The sequence below is a fragment of the Sander vitreus genome, chromosome 20 (assembly GCF_031162955.1).
Source record: "Sander vitreus isolate 19-12246 chromosome 20, sanVit1, whole genome shotgun sequence".
In the NCBI taxonomy this organism is placed as follows: domain Eukaryota; kingdom Metazoa; phylum Chordata; class Actinopteri; order Perciformes; family Percidae; genus Sander; species Sander vitreus.
Genome location: NC_135874.1, coordinates 9265667 through 9284484, shown reverse-complemented (window position 1 = coordinate 9284484; position 18818 = coordinate 9265667). Strand labels below are relative to the sequence as shown.

The following is an 18818-nucleotide window of genomic DNA, read 5'->3' as shown; positions in this document are numbered from 1 at the left end:
TTAGATTCTGGGAGGGAAATGGATGTTAGTATTTAATAATAGCTGGTTAGACATAAGTGCTATAGGGCCTTTCGGATGCATTCTTGATAAAAATAAAAGGGTGTATTGATTTCAGGAGAGAATACACCTCGTCTATTTCCGTGCTTCTGTTTTTGAGAGAGGTTGAATTAATTTTTAGTGGGCCCAAATGTACAAAGTCCATATAATTGTTTTTATATTGTATTACTCTTCTAACTATGAAACCACTGTAATCATTTTTTTCCAACAGCTCCCAGAGTGCACCAGCTGGAGGGGAACATGTGTGAGATCACATGGGAGACGATTGCACCAATGAGAGGAGATCCTGTGAGCTACGTGCTTCAGGTGCTGGTGGGACGCGAGTCAGAATACAAACAGGTTTGTCTCACACACACACAAACACACACACGGATCAGTGGAGGATAGTGTTAAGTGCTCCTGTGTCTCTGTATAGTCCAGAGCCTCGCTTCAATTATTTGGTTCATTCATAAAGTTTTGGAAGTGTGTACGACTACTGGGAGGATATTTTCTAATCTCCCCGAGGAGTGGGAACATTCAGTTTGCATTGATGGGAAAGGCATTACAGAGCACTCAACCACCCATACACCTTGACACAAATTTGCATATTAAAGAATGACACACACACACACACACACACACACACACACACACACACACCTCCTTGCTCACACACACTATGTCTTCCCTGCACTGATGAATAGAGCCTTCTGAAATTGAAGGTAATCTGCAGTGAAAACAGTATTTATTGAATGGTGTTGAACTTTTAATGCTTTTAATGAAAATAACATCACAGAAACAATGAAAAAAAACGATTTTGGCTGCACTTGGAAATATGGGATGGGGTGGCTGGCAGTTGGAGCGATGAGCAAAACCAGTAGACTGCAGACAAAAAGACATTTATCTTCAGGGACATTTTACTCTACGTAATTGAATTACTGAACGGTTGGAGGGAAGAACTGCTGAAACTCACCAGCAGACAAAACTGCAGCTGTGTGTATATTTGTGATGTTTATTTGCTCATTTCATTATGTGCACACATCAGCTGTCAATACAAATCTCTGATGCTGCTTTTCAGTTTGTATGCATCCTTCTGTGTGATTGTCCTTTCGTTTTTTTTTGCACGGAACAAACATTTTTTGTAGAAAAACGATTATAAAACACAATAGGAATATTTTTGTAAACAATCATACAAGACTTATACAGTTATTTTCCAGTAAATGGAGAACAGTGAGTGAGTGCATGCATACACTACTGTTTGATTCGACAATTTCATTCATGAATAAGAGAAAGTGGAATTTGTGAAGACTAAGACTAAAAATCAATGCACCATTTGTGAAAAACACACACATTCACGCACACTTACGGGCCACCTGCTGCCTGAGAAAATGTGTTGGCTCCTCTCACATGTAGGAGCCTCTAGTCAAGTCAGTTTTGTTTATATAACCCAATGTATCACAAATCGCAAATTTCCCTTAAGGGGCTTTACAATCTAAACAGGAAACGACACCCTCTATCCTTAGACCCTCAAATCGGATTACGAAAAACACCTTTTAAACCCTAGCATCAAACCCTTTTTAATGGGGAAGAACAATGGAAGAAACCTCAGGAAGAGCATCACCTATATTCTTTAGGTGAAAGACTTTGTAATTGCCTTAAGGTGGCTTTTGAAATTCAGGTCTGAGTCCATGACTACACCAAGATTTCTGGCTTTTCAGTGTTTCAGTTAAAAACATAAAATCAAGGTTGTGCTTAATAATAAAATCATTGATTAAAAAAGATGTTCCCTCCAAAGACCTGATGTTCAATAAGGCTAGTGTTAGTGCGTTAAAAGAATGATCTGCCTCATTTTTTGGGACAGACTGTGGCTGACGAGTGCTTCTTGTTACCTAGCGGTTTCACCATTCTTTTTCTATTACCTATCACAACATAAATTGAGGAAAGAGTCATGAATGCCACTAGGCATGCAGCCTTGACCCAGCCCATATCAATTAAAGCTTGCTGCATTTTATACGCAAGCGTCCTTATCAGGCTGGTGAGACAGAGTTAGCTGCCGTTGTTGAGGGGCAGAGGTTTCTGGTGGACGCCGGGGGGTGAATGATGGGAGAAAAATGTGGTTCCAGCATTAACCAGCTCTTTCATCTAGTGAGTGAACTCCAACGGGAGAGGGGTAAGTGTAGAGAGCGGTGGCATGGGTGGGGTATGGAGCAGTGAAGGAGATGGATTCCCAAAGGCATTTGTGTTGGTGAGGGGGGTAGAGGGGGTTTGAAGGGGGGAAGATGGGGGTTGATATTTTTCATCTTGGCTCTGTGGTCTCCCATGGTCAAACCCCTCCTCAAGTAGGGGCTGTGGTGGATCTCTGCCGTGCTTTACGTCTTACTCTTGTTTAGATTCCTCTTGTCTTGTGTCCTTGGCCGAGGGAACAGTTGTGTGGCGCAGAAAGTAAAGTAGGTTAGAGGTAAACAACTTTACTCCTGACTTGTTAAGGAAAAGTCCTGCCTTAAAAAGAATCTGCTGAATCTCTAAACTCCTCTTCTGACTGGCGGTAGAGGGCCACTGATAAACACCTCAGCATTTAAAGAGCTCTGCCTGGAGGATAGTGCAGGCCAGCCGGTCATATCACAGATCTCAGGGCGCTGTGCCCTACCCGTTACTCGTTCTCCCATTTCCCAGGAAAACGATTTACTCTTAGGCTTTGCACCAAGAGAGTTCCAGGGAGGACTACCACTTGTTGATCTATTACCCAGTACACAGACCTCCTGTTTCATTGCAGTCTTTTTGGTGCTAATTAGCCCTGTGTTAGCATGCTTTTGTCCACTGTTTTGGGTCCATGGTAAAGTGGTGTCCCACATGGTCCATTCAGTTCCACGTTTACTTCTAACCGGTGAATTTTGGTTTCCAGAACTGATATCTTCTGTAGAAGTTTGTGGTAGTCATCCAGGAAGAAGGGAAGCATCTTGCTGCTAATTAGCTTTAGCTAAGTACCACGTTTCCAGTCACTATAGCACAGGCTTGTGCTATTGGTAGGCCACGCTCACGCAGTACTGAGGAGGTCATAAAAATGTTGAAATATGGCGATAGCCTACTATGTCTACAAAAAATGTATAATCCAGTGATTTATATGTGATATATAGGCACATACAGCTGAGCATCATCAACTACAAGCCAATTCCAATGCCTTTTCATACTATGTTGTGCTTCTTCAGTCACAAAATGAACAAGAAGGTGACCTGCCCAGGGATTTAAGTTGATACTGCGTCCTGGAGCTCTCATTGCATTATTGTCATTGTATGACTGTGCCTCGGGAGTTACGTATGTACAAGAAATGAGCAAATATGGGTTCAATGTCTTACCCAAGGACATTTCAGCAGTTCAGACTGGCCATTACAGGATACACTTTGTGACCTTTGTCCCCTGGCAGTTTTTTATTTTTTACTAAGGGACCGTTCGGTATTTATGGAATGGACCACCGGAGGAAAATAGGGGAGGGTTGTGTATTTTTATTCTTTGCTGAGGGGAGGGTCATCCAACATTTTTCAGTCCAGAGGGGGGGTGTCACCCAACTTTTGTATTCATGAAACAGCTAAATTTCAAAGTGGCTTGTTTGGTGCATATTTTTCCATATAGCTCCATGTAGCGCTCTCAGTCTCTGCCCTCCTTCGCTACCAGATGGGTCTGACCCATGAGTTTGCTGTGGGGCAGGGCATAGACATATGGGGCAGGGGGAGCTGCCCTAAAGGTTTTGCAATAAAGGTTTCCTAAATGCCACATTTGATGTCAGCTTACTAATTGATGGCAGGTTTTGTGTAGATTTGGACTTTTATACGTTTATTCCACTTTGTTTAAACGGCGAAGTGGAGAAAGCCTAGTGACGAGTCCATAGCAACCAGTTTGTGTGTTGAATATTACCCAGAGTGCCTTGCTGAATGGTCTCAATATTTTATTGTTTTATTTCATGTGAATACTAGTTTACTAGAGGAGTAACTTAGTATTTGAAGTAATGCAGTAATGCAGGTATTGTGCATTTAGTTTCCATGCTTATTTTGTTTCCACAACAATGTTAGTGAGTAAATCTCCTGAAATGGCCACCACACCATAACAGAGGAGTGGGATGTGTCAGATCAGAATGCAGAGGTTTAGTCATGTATGTCATAGCTGTAAAAAAAAATTTTTTTAAATGGAAATCTCTACATATTTGCCAAACGCAAACCAGTACAGAACGTATTGATAAATTATTGGGGGAGGGTCATGTCTTTTTTCCAAATCGTTTTGGAGGGTCATAGAAATTTTTTTACTGGTGAGGGGTGGGTCATGTCTTTTTTGGCTAAAGGTCCCAAAACTCCTCCGGTGGCCCCTTAAATAAATAACAAACAGTCCCTAATGCCCAAATCTGAATTTTTCAAGGTTTTCAAGTGAAGTTTATTTGTATATACCTTGATAATGGAAAATAATTTAGTTCCAATAAAGTAAGTAGGTAAGCAAAGAAGTTAACAGAAAACCGAAACCTGAGAAGTCCTTAATTTATTACTTCCTATAACTAGCAGCAGATAAAACTTGAGTAGATGAGCGGAGACAATAACTGCTAAAATGTCATTGTAAGAGTGACACGATCAGCAAATATTAAGCATGTTCGATAAATACAGGACTCACTGAAGACACTCTGGGGGCGGGGGGGCTGATCTCCCCATTGCAGTATGGCCATAATACCCTTCCAGATGTGTCTTCCTTTGGCACCTGCTCAGAGCTTCACAGCAGCACAGTATGAAAGCAAGCAATCATAGACCACTTTGACCCAAGCAGGCATGCTCGTCTACTCTCTATTCCAACAAAATACCAACCAACTTTTTTCACTCACGAGCACACCTTCAGTTAAAACATCTAGCACTGAGTTTTGTTGAATAAATCTCTTTCGATGGCACAGTCTCATGCTCATCAATGAGAAAACAAAACAAACAATATATGTTTTTACAACCTGGCTGTTAAACTCTCTATCTTTCTCTCCCCTCACAGGTTTTTAAGGGAGAGGAAGGTGTGTTCCAAATCTCTGGTCTCCAGGGCAACACAGACTATCGTTTCCGTGTGGGCGCCTGCCGGCGTTGCCAGGATACGTGCCAGGAACTGTGCGGACCACTGAGCCCCTCTTCCTTGTTTACGCTGCGTCGCCAGGAGACGGCATCATCGGGAGAGCTGTGCGCCGTGGAGTCGGGCAAAGGGGTGGGCCTGATTTCCAGCGACGAGCGCTTTGCGGCCCTTATCGTGTGCGTGTTCGCGGGCTTCTCCATCCTCATCGCCTGCTTGCTGCAGTACTTCTTTATGAAGTGAGGGAATTTTAACTAGGATAGAAAGAGAAAGCAAAATCACAGAGAAACTAAAAAAAACTAAAAAAAAAACGTCTATGAAAGAACCGAATGAAATCCAAACAAACACTTGAGATGTACTTCAAAGGTTATGTATGTTGTTTTTTTTTTTTTTAGTCAAAGTATTGATTCTGGCTTTCTTCACCTTGTTCCTGTTGTCTTCTGCCTTCACTCAGTTTGGTCTCATTTCTCTCTACGTCTTCGTATCGTTGTCTGTCTCAATTGTTAAGGAGTTCTGTCGAGGGAAGCCTTGTCTTAGCTGTACCTCGGTTGGGAAAGAAAACTGATAATCAAGCCTTAAAATAGCTGTGAGCAAAGCAGTTGCTCCTCAGACTGACTTGCATGTTTTTATTTTGTATCTTTTTAAAACATATTTGATTAGAGAACGTGTATATTTCCTGACGGTCATTGCCTTACTTTTTGTTTTGTTTTTCAATGTGTAATTTGCTTCTTTTTTTTTTTTTGCTACAGTCTTTATTCATTTCAGCCATATTCTAATGTAGGCCTACAAAGCTTTAGCCGTTCATACCTTATTATTCGGTTTGTTACTACTCTACAGACTGTCAGTCAATTCATGCAATCTGCACCTGCTCTCACACACACAGACTGACTGACAAAGACAGAAATGCACATACATGTGTGCAGACTTGCGTACACATACATGCACACACGTACAATTAAAGTCATGCGGTGGCAGTGAGAAACGCACATTTCCTCCTAAGAAGTCAATCGCATATCTGCTCAGCTTTTAACATTCAATCACTCACTCGCTCAGCTACCAAAGTGATGCAATCCATGTGTGGTGTAAGATGCTGCTATCCTGTGATTTTATTATATCTAAGAAAGAATGGAAAACCAGTAATCTAATATATATACACACAATATATATATATATATATATAAATATATATTATAACAAATATCTATGATGCCATAAAAGTGATGTAATATAAGTGATGGCAATGTAAGGTCTGAAGTACAGTGTGAAAGGGGAGGAGTCGACTCTAGGTGCTCACAAACAGCAGCTCTGAGGAGCCCTTAAACACTGGTCTTTGACCAGAAGATAAATCCTCGTAGGTATTCGAATGTTGGGCATAAACTGGCTCTAGCGTTTAGAAAACCGGGCTGAGATTGTGATTGGCTGCAACTTAACAGAAAAGGGCTGGGCTGAGCATTTGATTGGCCCCTCGGTCAGTCCTTCCGTATTCTACCATCTCATGTACCATTGCTCCAGCCTATTTATCTGTAGCTTTAGTAGCGATATGCCCGTTAGACCCAGAGGTGCTAACAGCCTGTCAGCTAGCAACGCTTCTCAGAGCTGTGTGTGTAAACCAGGAAAGCCATTAGGATATAGCTTAAGCTTTACCCCCCATCCCCCTAAAATGTTAACAGCCGCCAGCCAGAGCAGTGCTAACGCTGTAGTTTTTCCTTCCAGCTAGTCTGTGAATCGATACATTTGAAGACTCCTATTTTCTCCTCCCCTACTCATAATTATCTGTAATTACTTTTTGCTCTGGCTGCTCTTCTCTTGCTTTCGATCCATCCCATCTTTCTGTCCACACGCTTCTCTCTCTCTCTCTCTCTCTCTCTCTCTCTCTCTCTCTCTCTCTCTTTTAAAAGGTGCTTTATTGACATGTAATCAGAGCAGTAGCAAGTCTGTGGTCTCTCCTCAGGCGGACATGTTCTCTGGGGACTTGAACTAATGTTCACTAACCAAACAAGCCTTTGACAGAACACAACTCAACAGAACAGGGCATTCTGACACACGTGACACCTCCTGACCTCCCGTCTGACTCCTGAACCCCTTAATTCCAACCCAAAAAACCAAGCCAAGGTACAGCCCAATAGATACCCTTATGATCCAAAGAAGCCACCCTGATCTGCTCGATCAATGTGTGAAATGTCTACTTTTGTCAGGTAGGGTGCAGGGGAAGAAGGATTTCGTGGGAAGGGGGGTATGGAAGAGTTTCGGGGTAGTAGTTTTTAGCCCCGCCGCTCAGCTCTGATTGGCAGCCTGTAACGTACCTCAGGGATAAGGCCTTACAGAGGGGAGATCTAAACCTGTCATCCCCATTGCTGTCATTATTGTCATTATATTAGCCTCTTCTCCTCTGTTTCTCTCTGTCTTCCTCCCTCTTTTATCTTCTCTTTCATTTTTTTGATGCTGTATCTTGTCCTCTGTCAATGCTGTGCCTTGCTCCTGTATGTGTCAGTAAGCAAAGTGGTTTACTAGCTCAAAATACCTTTGCCAAAGTTGATGGGAAAGTTAATGTAGAGTTCTTTTCTAGGTTTTATTTATACTATATATTTGCATACAGTACTTTACATGCCAATTACAGTGCAATCTTCATTTATTTATTGTTTAAAGATCAAGAGACAAGTGTAGTTATATACTAATTTTTTTCCTTGTAGCATGTTAAATTTTTTTAATGGATGTATGTTAGATTGTATGATTAAGGCCAGCATTCCTTATCTCAGTAACCCTTTAAGTATTTCTCTTACAGCTGTTGGAAACCTGTAGCTCATCAGTCCATACATTGCAGTTATCATTGCCGTTTCAAACATGTAACCAAATGCCTATGTATTTTGTTTTTTCATCTCCTGCTGCGGCTGTGCACAGCCGAGCAGTTCTTGTAATGCTTAGAGAGACATGTAGCAAAGCAAGGCCTTAGGTTCAGTTCAAGTCATCTGTATTGGGATAAATGTCGCTGCCTTTGGCTTTTTTTCTGATTAGTGTTATAATGAAGCTTCTGATATATTTTTACTGTTTTATTGCCAAAGTGCAGCCTTCTCGTGTCCACTAGATGTTGCGTTTGCAGTCGTCTAAAGGGTTCTGTGATGTTCTTCTGTAACGACACAGCATTACGATTATTATTATTGTTATTATTATTCTCTCAAAAGGAAAAAAAAAAACATTAACTTGATCTGTGATTATGCTTCTTTTCATATTATCTTTTATTGTTTTGTTTTGTAAAGCAAAATGTGCCATTTTGAAATGTGTAGCCCCTTTCGGAGGAGAGTTTTTAACATAACCTGATTTCACACTGAAAGGTAAAAAAAGTAAAAAGGCAAAAACAATCATATGATGATTTCAGGCAGATGATGACAATAATAATATTGACGATTCCTTGTTCAGGCTAGTGCTAGTATAGCAGTAGTTAGTATTTTGTATCCAGTATTTTGCTAAGAGATGATATACAGAGATATCTATAGAGCTATAGAATGAGATGGTAATACATTATGACTAACAGAGTTGAAGCACTTTTTTTATGCCGAGCATTAGTCTTGATGAGGTTAATATGAGCGAGAAGAGACACGAGGTCTATCGCTCTGTTCCAAACACTACTGCCAACGCCGTCTGTTACATTCATTGGCATTATTCTGTCGTTGGCGTCACTGTGACATTGGCATTACTGGAGCAAGGTTCTGTGCTTCTCAGATGGCACCGTGCTGCCTGCAGATATGGCAACAAAGGAAGTACAGTTCATAGGGAGTACAGCTCCTTTCTCAGACGTGCCTATGGCGTGTCTACCTAGCCTGTTGCATTGTAGTTAACAGGTGATATGTGAGGTATCCTGTCCTTAAACCCCTGATGTTATGTTGCCCACCCACAGCCCCCTTATTCCCCTTTTTAAGCCTTAATGCCCCAATGGGTGAGCAGAGGATTTTGGCCGAGCTCAGGCCAGTCATGTTAGTGTTGTATAGTCCGAGGTTAACACAGTGTTAACTAAAAGGTTGTGTGTTTGTGGGCAGGGTACTCCCTTTATGTGCTTTGTTGTTTCGTTATTTTCCAATGCTGGTGATTTTATAGACACCCCGCCCCTTCCCACCCACCCTGCAGGTCCTGCACATTTGGTGGGTATATGTCAAGAATAAGAGACTTTTTTTTTTTTTTTTGCCCAGCAACCCCATGTCTGTGCCTTCTGATCAGTTAATTTCTTTAATTTACGTTGTTTTTTTTTTTATTTTACGTTTTGTACGTTTTACAGTAAGTAGAGAATTTTGACTGAGAATTTGCCGATTTGACAAACGTACAGAGACTCGCAGGTATTTAACTATTTTTTAAGCAAGACAAAAAACATGTTTTTACCTCACGATTTCAAAACAAAACATTCCAATGTTGTCATGGTCAACGAATTGAGAAACAAAAAAAAAAGAAATTCATGCATTTCTTCTTGTATTGTAAATGTTAGACAATTTCATATGCATTATATAAAAGAAACTGCCATATCAATTTTAATGTATAGATTTTTGCAAATACTACCCTATGTACAAGACGTAACTGTATCGGTAGCGTATATATAATATATTTATGCCCAATAAATGTTTTGATTTTTTTTCTGACTTTGATTCCACCTGTATGTTTTATTGTGTGTGTCATTATTCATCAGCACTTCCACACTGTTCTACATATCTGTGTATGCTCTTGTGCTTTTGTACGGATCACTTTTCTACAGATAAACATATCAGATACTGTGTCACATGATAGCTTAATGGGCAGATACTTGGTGTGCAAACAAACAGTATAGCCAATGTCAATGCAAAAACTGTTGCTGACATTTACTGTTGGGTGGCGGTATCGATTTTTATCTTCAAGATTTAATGAGAGAATGATGATCCTGCTCTCATCAGATACACCTTTATGAACTGTTGTAAACATAGCTGAGTAGTTATCAATGTTTAAATTAGGAATTAAATTATGATTAATAGTCTGAATTATGTCTCAAAACACTTCAAGGGGACAACCTTTTAGATGTCACAGAGAGACTCATATATGTAATTAAAGACAGTTTGAAGGATGTAGAGTGAGTGCATGAGTGTCCATTTAAGATGGACTATGTAGAAATAGTTCTATAATCTAGATGTGTTATTCTCAATATTAAAGTCTATAAATATAGACACATTTGTATTCCCTGTACAATGTATAGACTCACACACAGATAGTTGGCTTAAGCTTTGATTACCTTACAGCTCAGGAATGTATGTTTTTCTGTACCAGACGGAGAAGTGGAACGGGAGGGGGTGGCTCTTTGGTCAGTATATGTGTGTGTGTGTGTGTGTGTGTGTGTGTGTGTGTGTGAGAGCTGGAGGATCTGCAAAGAGACAGGAGGGGGACGCCTTCAAGCAAGATATAAAAGATTAGGAATATGGTTAGACTTTGCTGACTTGAACTCTGTATACTTTGTCTGCGGTTAGGGAAACTTTGTGTCATTTTTATTTTTATTTTTGTGAACCCTCAATTGTGTTCTGTACACTTAACTGCTGGACTGCAGTAAACTTTCTTAACTGAACTCTTCGTCTCACATTGATCCTTGTGTTCTGGTAAACTTAAGTCCGATGAAAGAAGGTGCGGGGAATTAATAAATTGGAGTCAGATTTGACATGCCTTAGGGCTTTATTTTAGACATAATTCCCTACAACTATCAGTGTGAAGGTTTGTCTGTGTGAATATGTGTCAGATTTACTCTCCAGTGGCTTTGATAGCATCTAGTCAGATAGGCGAGAAGAGTAAGTCATCCCCTGCTGTCCCCGAGGGCAACAGGAGAGAGACTGCTGCTCTGTACACTCAATTCCTCTCAGCCTGCAGCAACCCATGGACAACAGGGAAATAATAGTCTTTTAACCTTTTGTGTGTGTCTGTGTGTGTGTACTTCTGTGGCTGTGTAATCTGCAGTTGGGCTGCAAGTTTATAGCTTGATGCCAGATGTCTGATGATGCCAGATGGGCTACAGCAAAAAAAAAAAAAAACACTGGCCGTGTGCTTCTCAAAGAACAAGAAGATAAGGCAATCGAATTATCAAACTTCAATAACTGAATAGAAGAAAAAGGTGATTTGGTTGTTTCTGATAAAGCAAAAGCAGTTGGAGAATCATCAGAACACCTTTTCATACATACATCAATATCCCTTTATGGTCATTGCTTTTGGTGTATTCTTTTTTAAACCATGAACAACTACCTTTACTTGAGACTAAACTATCTCAGCAACTATTTGATGATTGCCATGGCATTCTGAATAGACATTCATGGTCCCCAGAGGATGAAGCCTAACTTTGGCGATCCCCTGACTTTTTCCTTTTTAGGTGAAATGTCTCAACAACTAATAGATGGATTTCCATGAAATTTGCTAAAGATATACTTGTCCCCTTTTAGGATGAGAAGTAATACCTTTGGTGATCATTTAACTTCTTTTTGCAAGAAATCTCAAATCTAAAGAAATCTAAATGAAGACAGAATCAAGAATGCTGTTAATCGTTCTTTTATTTTCTTAACACTGAATGATTATATACATATTATATAGTAAGGTCTGTATCCCAACCCTGAGTTAATCAGTTCATTGAGAACTAATGGGTCAGTGACATGATGTCACTGTGGAGATGCGATGGATTTATGCACCTTAATAGTTGCAACCTTTCTCATCTAGCACCATCAAGTCCAAATTTGAATTTGTCCAATACTTTGGTTTCATAAAACAAATGATTTCCAGCAGCCTCAGCTGTACTTTATGTTTAGGGCTTATTGATAAATGTTAGCATGCTAAACACTAAACCGAGATGGTGAAATGGTATATCGACTAAACATCAGCATGTTAACATTGTCATGGCTATAGACTGTTAATTGTCACCGTCAGAAGATGGCTCCAGATATACACAAGCATGTGCAGGGTACATGCATGCACACCAGTTACCAACAGCTAGTCATAACTGGTAACAGCTGATATACCAAATAAAGTGGCCACTGCATGTACACATTGATATTGGTTGCGATAGATGTGAACTCCTCTTAAATTCCAACATCCTCCTCGAAAGGTATTGTATTCACTCTCCACTGCACAGCTATCATGTCTGACTCATTGATTAAACAAACCTCTTTTCTTTCACCTTTTGTTTTATTGTCTATTTTCATTGCACAATTTATTTTAATGGGGACCTTTCATCACTGTTCTTTCACACCTCTTCATCTATCATCCACTCACCAATACATTTTCTTTGAGATACCAACCCAGCTTTTATTTAATTAATTTACTTCCTTCATAACTTTTTGCTTTTATATTCTTTTCAGTGTTCTAAGCTCAGTGGGCTCACACTCAAAACATACATACATCTATTCATCAGCTCATTGCCACAGACTTTCCCTAACATTTTGCTGAACATGTTATACTCAGAGGGTTTTGCATGCACACTAGGTGTTTTGATCAGGTACTTCAGGGGTGAGTGTGCGGGGGGGATCCTTTGAGCCCTGTGTTGCATCTGAAGGCAGAGCCTGCTGTCTTTGAAGCTGTCGTAGGTGATGGTGTACAACATGTCAGCTGAGTTGAGAGATAACACACTGCTGTGTATTTGTGTTAGGATTACAATCTATTGACTAGTGTTACACCACGCTGAGACTTGCATCTATTATAATGGGGTACAGCAGGGTCACATGGGAAACAGTTTGGATCAACAGAAGTACATTTCTAGGATAATTGCCTGACATCATGGCTCATGGGTCAGATGTCCCTCACCTTCCGCTCTCTGTGTGTTGCCGTTCTCAAAATCCCTTTGCTTTGGGAAACAACAACAACAACCTTAGCTAGCAAGCTACACGCTGACATTGTTTTGAAGTTTTGAATAAAATGTGGACCGTGCAATAAAGCAGTTTTTTTTTCCGGGGAATGATTGCAAAGATTTACAAAGAACATGTTTACGGCATTTATTATCTTTTTTCCATTGCTGCCCCCTCCCTCAGGAACTCTCTCCCTCAACACCTCAGACTTTCCACATCACTTGCTAACTTCAAAACCACACTCAAAACCCATCTGTTTAAAGCTGCTTTTAACCTGTAACCAACTTAGCTGTTTCTCTTTGTTTCTATCCTGTTTATGCTGTTTTGCTGCACCTTTTTCATATTTATCTCTAGTTGTTATTGATGTTTTTAAACAGATATTGCTATTGTTTTACTTTGTTTGACCTTGTAAAGAATTGTATTAAATGCATCATTATTATTATTATTATTATTATTATTATTATTATTATTATCTAACTGGGTCTGTTTGGAACTGATTGGCAGGGATTGCTGTGGACAAAGTGACGATTGTGACGGCCCCAGAGCCTGTGTTCTGTGTACTGTGGGTTTGCTTGTGCAGGTCCTTGGCCGAGGTGAAAACGAGTTTAAAGGTGCAGTAGGTAAGCCTTATGAAACCAACTTTCATATTTCATATTTGCTGAAACTGACCCTATGTTCCAGTAGAACTACATGAAGCAGGTCATTTAAAAACATATCCGGCTCCTCTGGCATCACCTACAGCCAAAATCCACCCTCCCTGTTCAGATGCACCAATCAGGGCCAGGGGGGGTGTCTAACTGCGTGTCAATCACTGCTCATGCACACGCTTTTATTCTCCCTTGTGGAGGGGAGGGGATTAGGAGACCTGTAGCGGAAAGGGGGGAGGGACTGAGAAGTTGTCGATGTTACATTGTTTTGGCTAAGTCCTGGATCTTCACAATCCTACCTACGGCACGTTTAACTACTTGACCCTGCCTGCCCAGAGGCCGATGTGTGGCATTCCCTTCACCCTGCACCAGCCTGAGTTTTTCTTTGTTACGTTGCTTCTTTTGTTAACGCTGAACAACATGCATCTCACATTATTCATTCCATTCACACACCCTCATCCACCACTGATCCCAACTTCCACATGCCATTGTGTTTACTTTAATAGATGTTAGTTTGTTAACATTAAGTTTGCCGTGCGTCTCCCTCCTTTGTTGTGGCCTGCAAGCCGGTCATAACAACAATACACGTAAGAGAAAATGTGGTTTAACCATGTTTCCAGCTCATTTAAATAGCTCACGTTACTGTATTGTTTGAACAGTTAACTTCATTTAATATTGTATGTGGCGTTTTCTTTTGCAGGGTGCAAATATTCCACCAAAACAAGTACCTTCATGAGATTATTTTTTCACAGCCTCCCTCGCTGCGTCGGGAGCTTAGCGCCGCCCAAGGCGATTGTGATTGGTTAAAAAAAAATGCAAAAAAACCCAGCGATTACAGGCTTGGGTCTCTCAGTCCACTCTAAGCGGTATGGTCTTTACTGCAATTGTGTTATAAGTCTGATGTGGGTGAAAGGTTCATGTTAAGTGGCTTGTTAGTTTCACATTCCTCTCGCTTTGCAATTTGCATCTCATACCTGTTGAAAAAGCTACTTGATTATCCATCATACTTGACAGTGTGCCAGTTCACATAAAGAAAACAAATAGTGTTTTTTTGTTTTTTTACTTTTACAAGACTTTATCAACGACAGATACATTACTCAGCAGGAGGCATTCACAGACATCTTTTAAAAAAAGAGTAAAATATGAACCACTTTTAATTAGTAAACATCCTGTAGATTAATAAATAGTATGCCATAACATCAGTTTGTACAGTCAAAACATTTATTAACAGGGATACTTCTTCAGAGCCAGGTGGCCATGTTTCTAAATCCAGTGCAGATAAGTGGAGGCTGCAGCGGTGATTTGGACTGCTGACAGCATCTGAGTTGCATTACAAAGCATCTATTTACAAGTTAAAGCAAGCACAACATCATCAAATCATAGACGTATCCTCTTTGTCCAAAAGGGTGCATGACACACTTTACAAAATTAAATTACTTTCATTTTTTTTCTCCATCTGTTGCATCTTATACACATTTAAAGGTAAGGCTAAACTTTCTTGTAGAATAGTGTTGTATAGGTTGGCACCTTTGGCACATAAGAATGTTTCACTACACACACACACCATCATGCACTGTAAAGAAACCCATGGGAATTGTTTCCACTGGGCACCCATGCAATCCATCATTTGAAGCAATTAAAAAAAATGTAAGTAAAAAAATATGAATTAAATAAAAAATCTAACATTTGGCAAATCAATAAACAAGACAAGTAAGACATACGTGATATAACTTACGTTGTGCGCATTTGATTTAAACATTGAAGAAGTCACATTTTTCCTGTACACACTGAACAGTCTTTGGAGTGGGGAATAATTCATGCCAAAGATGATGAGCCAATACTCCAGGTTGAGTGCTTTTGTACTTTTATGAATGTGTGAATGATGAAAAAACGGTTTTCATCCTTTTCCAAAGTTGATGATCGCTTTAAGTACAGTAGCATAAATCAGACAAATGACAAAATGACCAATATTCTACATGTGTTGTATGATCGGATGCACAGATTAACACATTGCCCACGCAGCTGTGATAAACAGAAAAGGCAGGGTGCTGTACATTGTATGAAGGTAACTGACATCAGCACACCTGAGATGGCTGAAATCCACAATGTTTCAAAGGTGCACAGTTCACAAGACGCAGAAAGCTGAGGCGTTTATGGCCACTGACATGTTGATTTTTACAGTAACACCAATCAGCTTTCTTTGTCTAATGCACAACACAGGCCACAAAACATTTAGTGATGCCTTCTCAAGTCCTTCCATTGTACATATTTTTTCAAATATTTTTTATTTTTTTAGTAGCAAGAGCCTGCAGCTTTAATAATGTCAATCATTCAACAAGAATGAAGTATAATTACAAGATTTAGAGACATTATGATACATATCTTGGAAATGTTTACATTCAACTTGCTTTGTGGCTCCCATGTACCAAACTCCAACCTTCATGTTGAAACCCACTGCTGTGCAGTAAATGGCTACATGGGAATATTTATTCTCTCCATTTTAGGGACTCTACACAGCCCCTATTGGCCTGTCTTGGCAGCATCAACACAGCATGGACTTGAATTTCCAAGATACAGGGCATTCAGCATGTCAAAAGTGAATAAAGGTAACATAGTATGTTAACATAGCCCCCTCTCTCTTACCCATTACAGAAATCAAATCACATCTGAAAGCTGACACTTGAGACACAATACACACACACACACACACACACACACACACACACACACACACACACACACACTGCACTTCTGCCCCTCTCTGAAGGAGTACAGAGCAGTGCCACAAGTTCTACAGTGCTTTCTTTGTCATCCAGAGTATGAATACAATATAAGGCAATTGTATATGTCTATTATAGGCTTTTTATATTTATGTGTGCGTTTATAGGAGCATGCGCGTCCCTATGTTGTTCACATTTGGATCAAGTAGTTCAGACTTCAGGCTGGTGTGTTTTTTGCACTCCACCATTCGTGCCTTTGAAATGCTGAAGTGTGCTGTGTGGATACTGGATGGCACTTGCTGAAATAATCCAACAAGAAAAAAAACTGTGAACTGTGGCAAAAATCGAAGTTCTATTGATGCATGCTGACGAAGTGTTTAGAGGCTTGCAGCTTTTTGTGGCTGGCGCTTTTTTCATCCTCTGTTTCTTTTAGTCCCAGTCAAATAAAACTCACAGAACAGTTTTTCTTCAGTCTGACATAAAGAATGGCTTTCAGGTCAGTGTTATCAATGTATGACCGTTTAGAAGCTGACTGTGGATTCCGTCCAGCCGTTCGAGCCGTCTCCCTTCATGGTGCTGGCTGTGCGGCCTCGTGACGGATGGCTGTCGGCCAGGCCGAAGAGGCGCGCCGCTGCGCCCCGGTATTTCCAGGACATGGTGTTATAAAGGATGGGGTTAATGGCGGCACTCAGGTAGAAGAGAACCACGGACACCAAACTGCAGTACTCGGACAACAGAGAGAGCAGCGGGGACGGGGCGTCCAGAGAGCGGAACTGCAGGTAGCGGCCCACATGGAAAGGCAACCAGCACAGGACAAAGGCCAGCACCACCACCACTGTAGGAGGAGAGGAGGAAAATGAGCAGGTGGGGAGAAAGAGGAAGAGTGAAAAGAGGGGGTGGGGTGGAGAAGTAAGTGGATGGAGAAAGAATATAGATTAAGGATGAGGAGAGAATATATTAAAATTGCAAACAAGTTTATATCTTGTTGTAAACGTTAGTCTTCTATTTTATATACGAGGTTATGCGTGTGCGTAATTTGCACGCTCTCCAAACTTACCAAGCATCTTGATGGTCTGTCTATTGCTTTTGTCCCGGTGAGCCACGCGGGAGCTGATGCTTGTCTCTCTGTGTCTCTGCCACAGCCGCCGGCCTATGAGACTGTAGAGCACTGTGAGACAGAAGACCGGCATGAAGAAGAAAACAGAGCTCAACCACACCATGGCCCCCATCAGGCCTGACTCCACTGCGTAGTGCGTCATCTTACACTCCCGGGTGTCCCCGGCCTCCAGGGAGAAGTCAGTGTCATTCATCCCCGAACTGAAATGTGGCCCCATGCTGTCACGCTCCACTCCCACCATGACAAACACAGGCCCGGCGCTCATTAGAGACACTGTCCAGAGTAGAAGAATGAGGGCACGCACCCGTCTTTTGGTAACCAGGGCCTTGGCACGCAGCGGGAAACAGATGGCCAGGTAGCGCTCCACTGACAGCGCGGTGATGCTCAGGATGGTGGAGTAGGTGCTTGACTCTGACACGAACTGAAAGAGCTTGCAGAGCGCGGCCCCAAAGCGCCAGGGCCTGTACCTCCACATGCGGTAGAGGTCCAGTGGCATACAGAGGAAGATGAGCAGGTCGGATACGGCCATGCTACACAGGTACAGGTTGGTGGTAGTGCGCATGTCCCGGTACTTACTGACAACCAAAATGGTCATGACATTCCCGGTAACCCCGACCAGAAACAACAGAGTGCAGGCGATGGTGATGGCCGTGAGGAGAGGGATTGAGTAGTAATTGAGAGGAGGTAGGCCAAGGTCAGCGTTCCTTGTGGTGTTGTGGGTCTCCTCCCAGCTGTAGTTATGGGAGAGGCCCTCCGAGAGATTGGGCCAAGAGGGCATGCTGTCGAAACGCGGTTATTGTCGGGGCCGTGCCTGGCCCTGACTGCTTAAGGCACCCCGGGTCTGGGACTCCTCACACCCTTTGGCGCTGCCCTTTTCTCCCATTATCAAAGTTTGAGCTTGGGAGGTAATGGCAAAGGTTGGCAGCCGTGCGTAAAATGAAGGTCCTAGCGCGCGTTGCAAACAATCCTGTGTAAACCCTGTTTACATTGAAGGTGAAACAAGTCACAATTCTGAGCGTACAAATAACTTCTGAGATCCTCCAGGGAACATATAGTCCTCACCAGTCTAACACAAATATGAGGCTATTTTAGGTCGATCTGAATTATTCACCTCATCTGCAACACAAAGTCGTCCAACAATGTTTGGTGCTGAAAGTACCTGGTTTTGTAACAGGCGTGTTATAAAACAAATGATATGCTTGGTAGTTGTAAACTATACACATCACCCACCGAAGTAAAGGGGGGGCTAATCTAATCAGAACAGATGAAGCAGAAAAACACAGCACAAACATGTATGAGCTATCTAAAATATATAAAAATCTAACTTAAAGACAAGTTATCTGCCGCGTCCTTTCTGTCAGTGAGATCCACCAGCAGCTGAGTGCTTTTGGAAAAATGA

The 18818-nt window shown here is 41.4% G+C and overlaps 2 protein-coding genes across 3 annotated transcripts in view; one reads left to right on the top strand and one right to left on the bottom strand.

Annotated features, from left to right (window-relative positions):
* Positions 1–9737, top strand: part of fndc3ba (fibronectin type III domain containing 3Ba) — a 107175-nt gene extending 97438 nt beyond the window's left edge. For both annotated transcript variants that reach the window (XM_078276815.1, XM_078276814.1), the window contains exons 26-27: positions 269–396; positions 5047–9737. In XM_078276815.1, coding sequence (XP_078132941.1) covers positions 269–396; positions 5047–5358 — 440 coding nt within the window. In that variant the 3' untranslated portion in view covers positions 5359–9737. The remainder of the gene's footprint in view (positions 1–268; positions 397–5046) is intronic.
* Positions 9738–16721: 6984 nt separating this feature from the next.
* ghsra (growth hormone secretagogue receptor a) lies at positions 16722–18355 on the bottom strand. The gene is made up of 2 exons (XM_078277539.1): positions 17360–18355; positions 16722–17137 (listed from the first exon to the last, which is right to left on the bottom strand). The coding sequence occupies exons 1-2, from the start codon at positions 18195–18197 to the stop codon at positions 16824–16826; spliced, it is 1152 nt and encodes a 383-aa protein (XP_078133665.1). The 5' UTR covers positions 18198–18355; the 3' UTR covers positions 16722–16823.
* Positions 18356–18818: the final 463 nt, after the last annotated feature.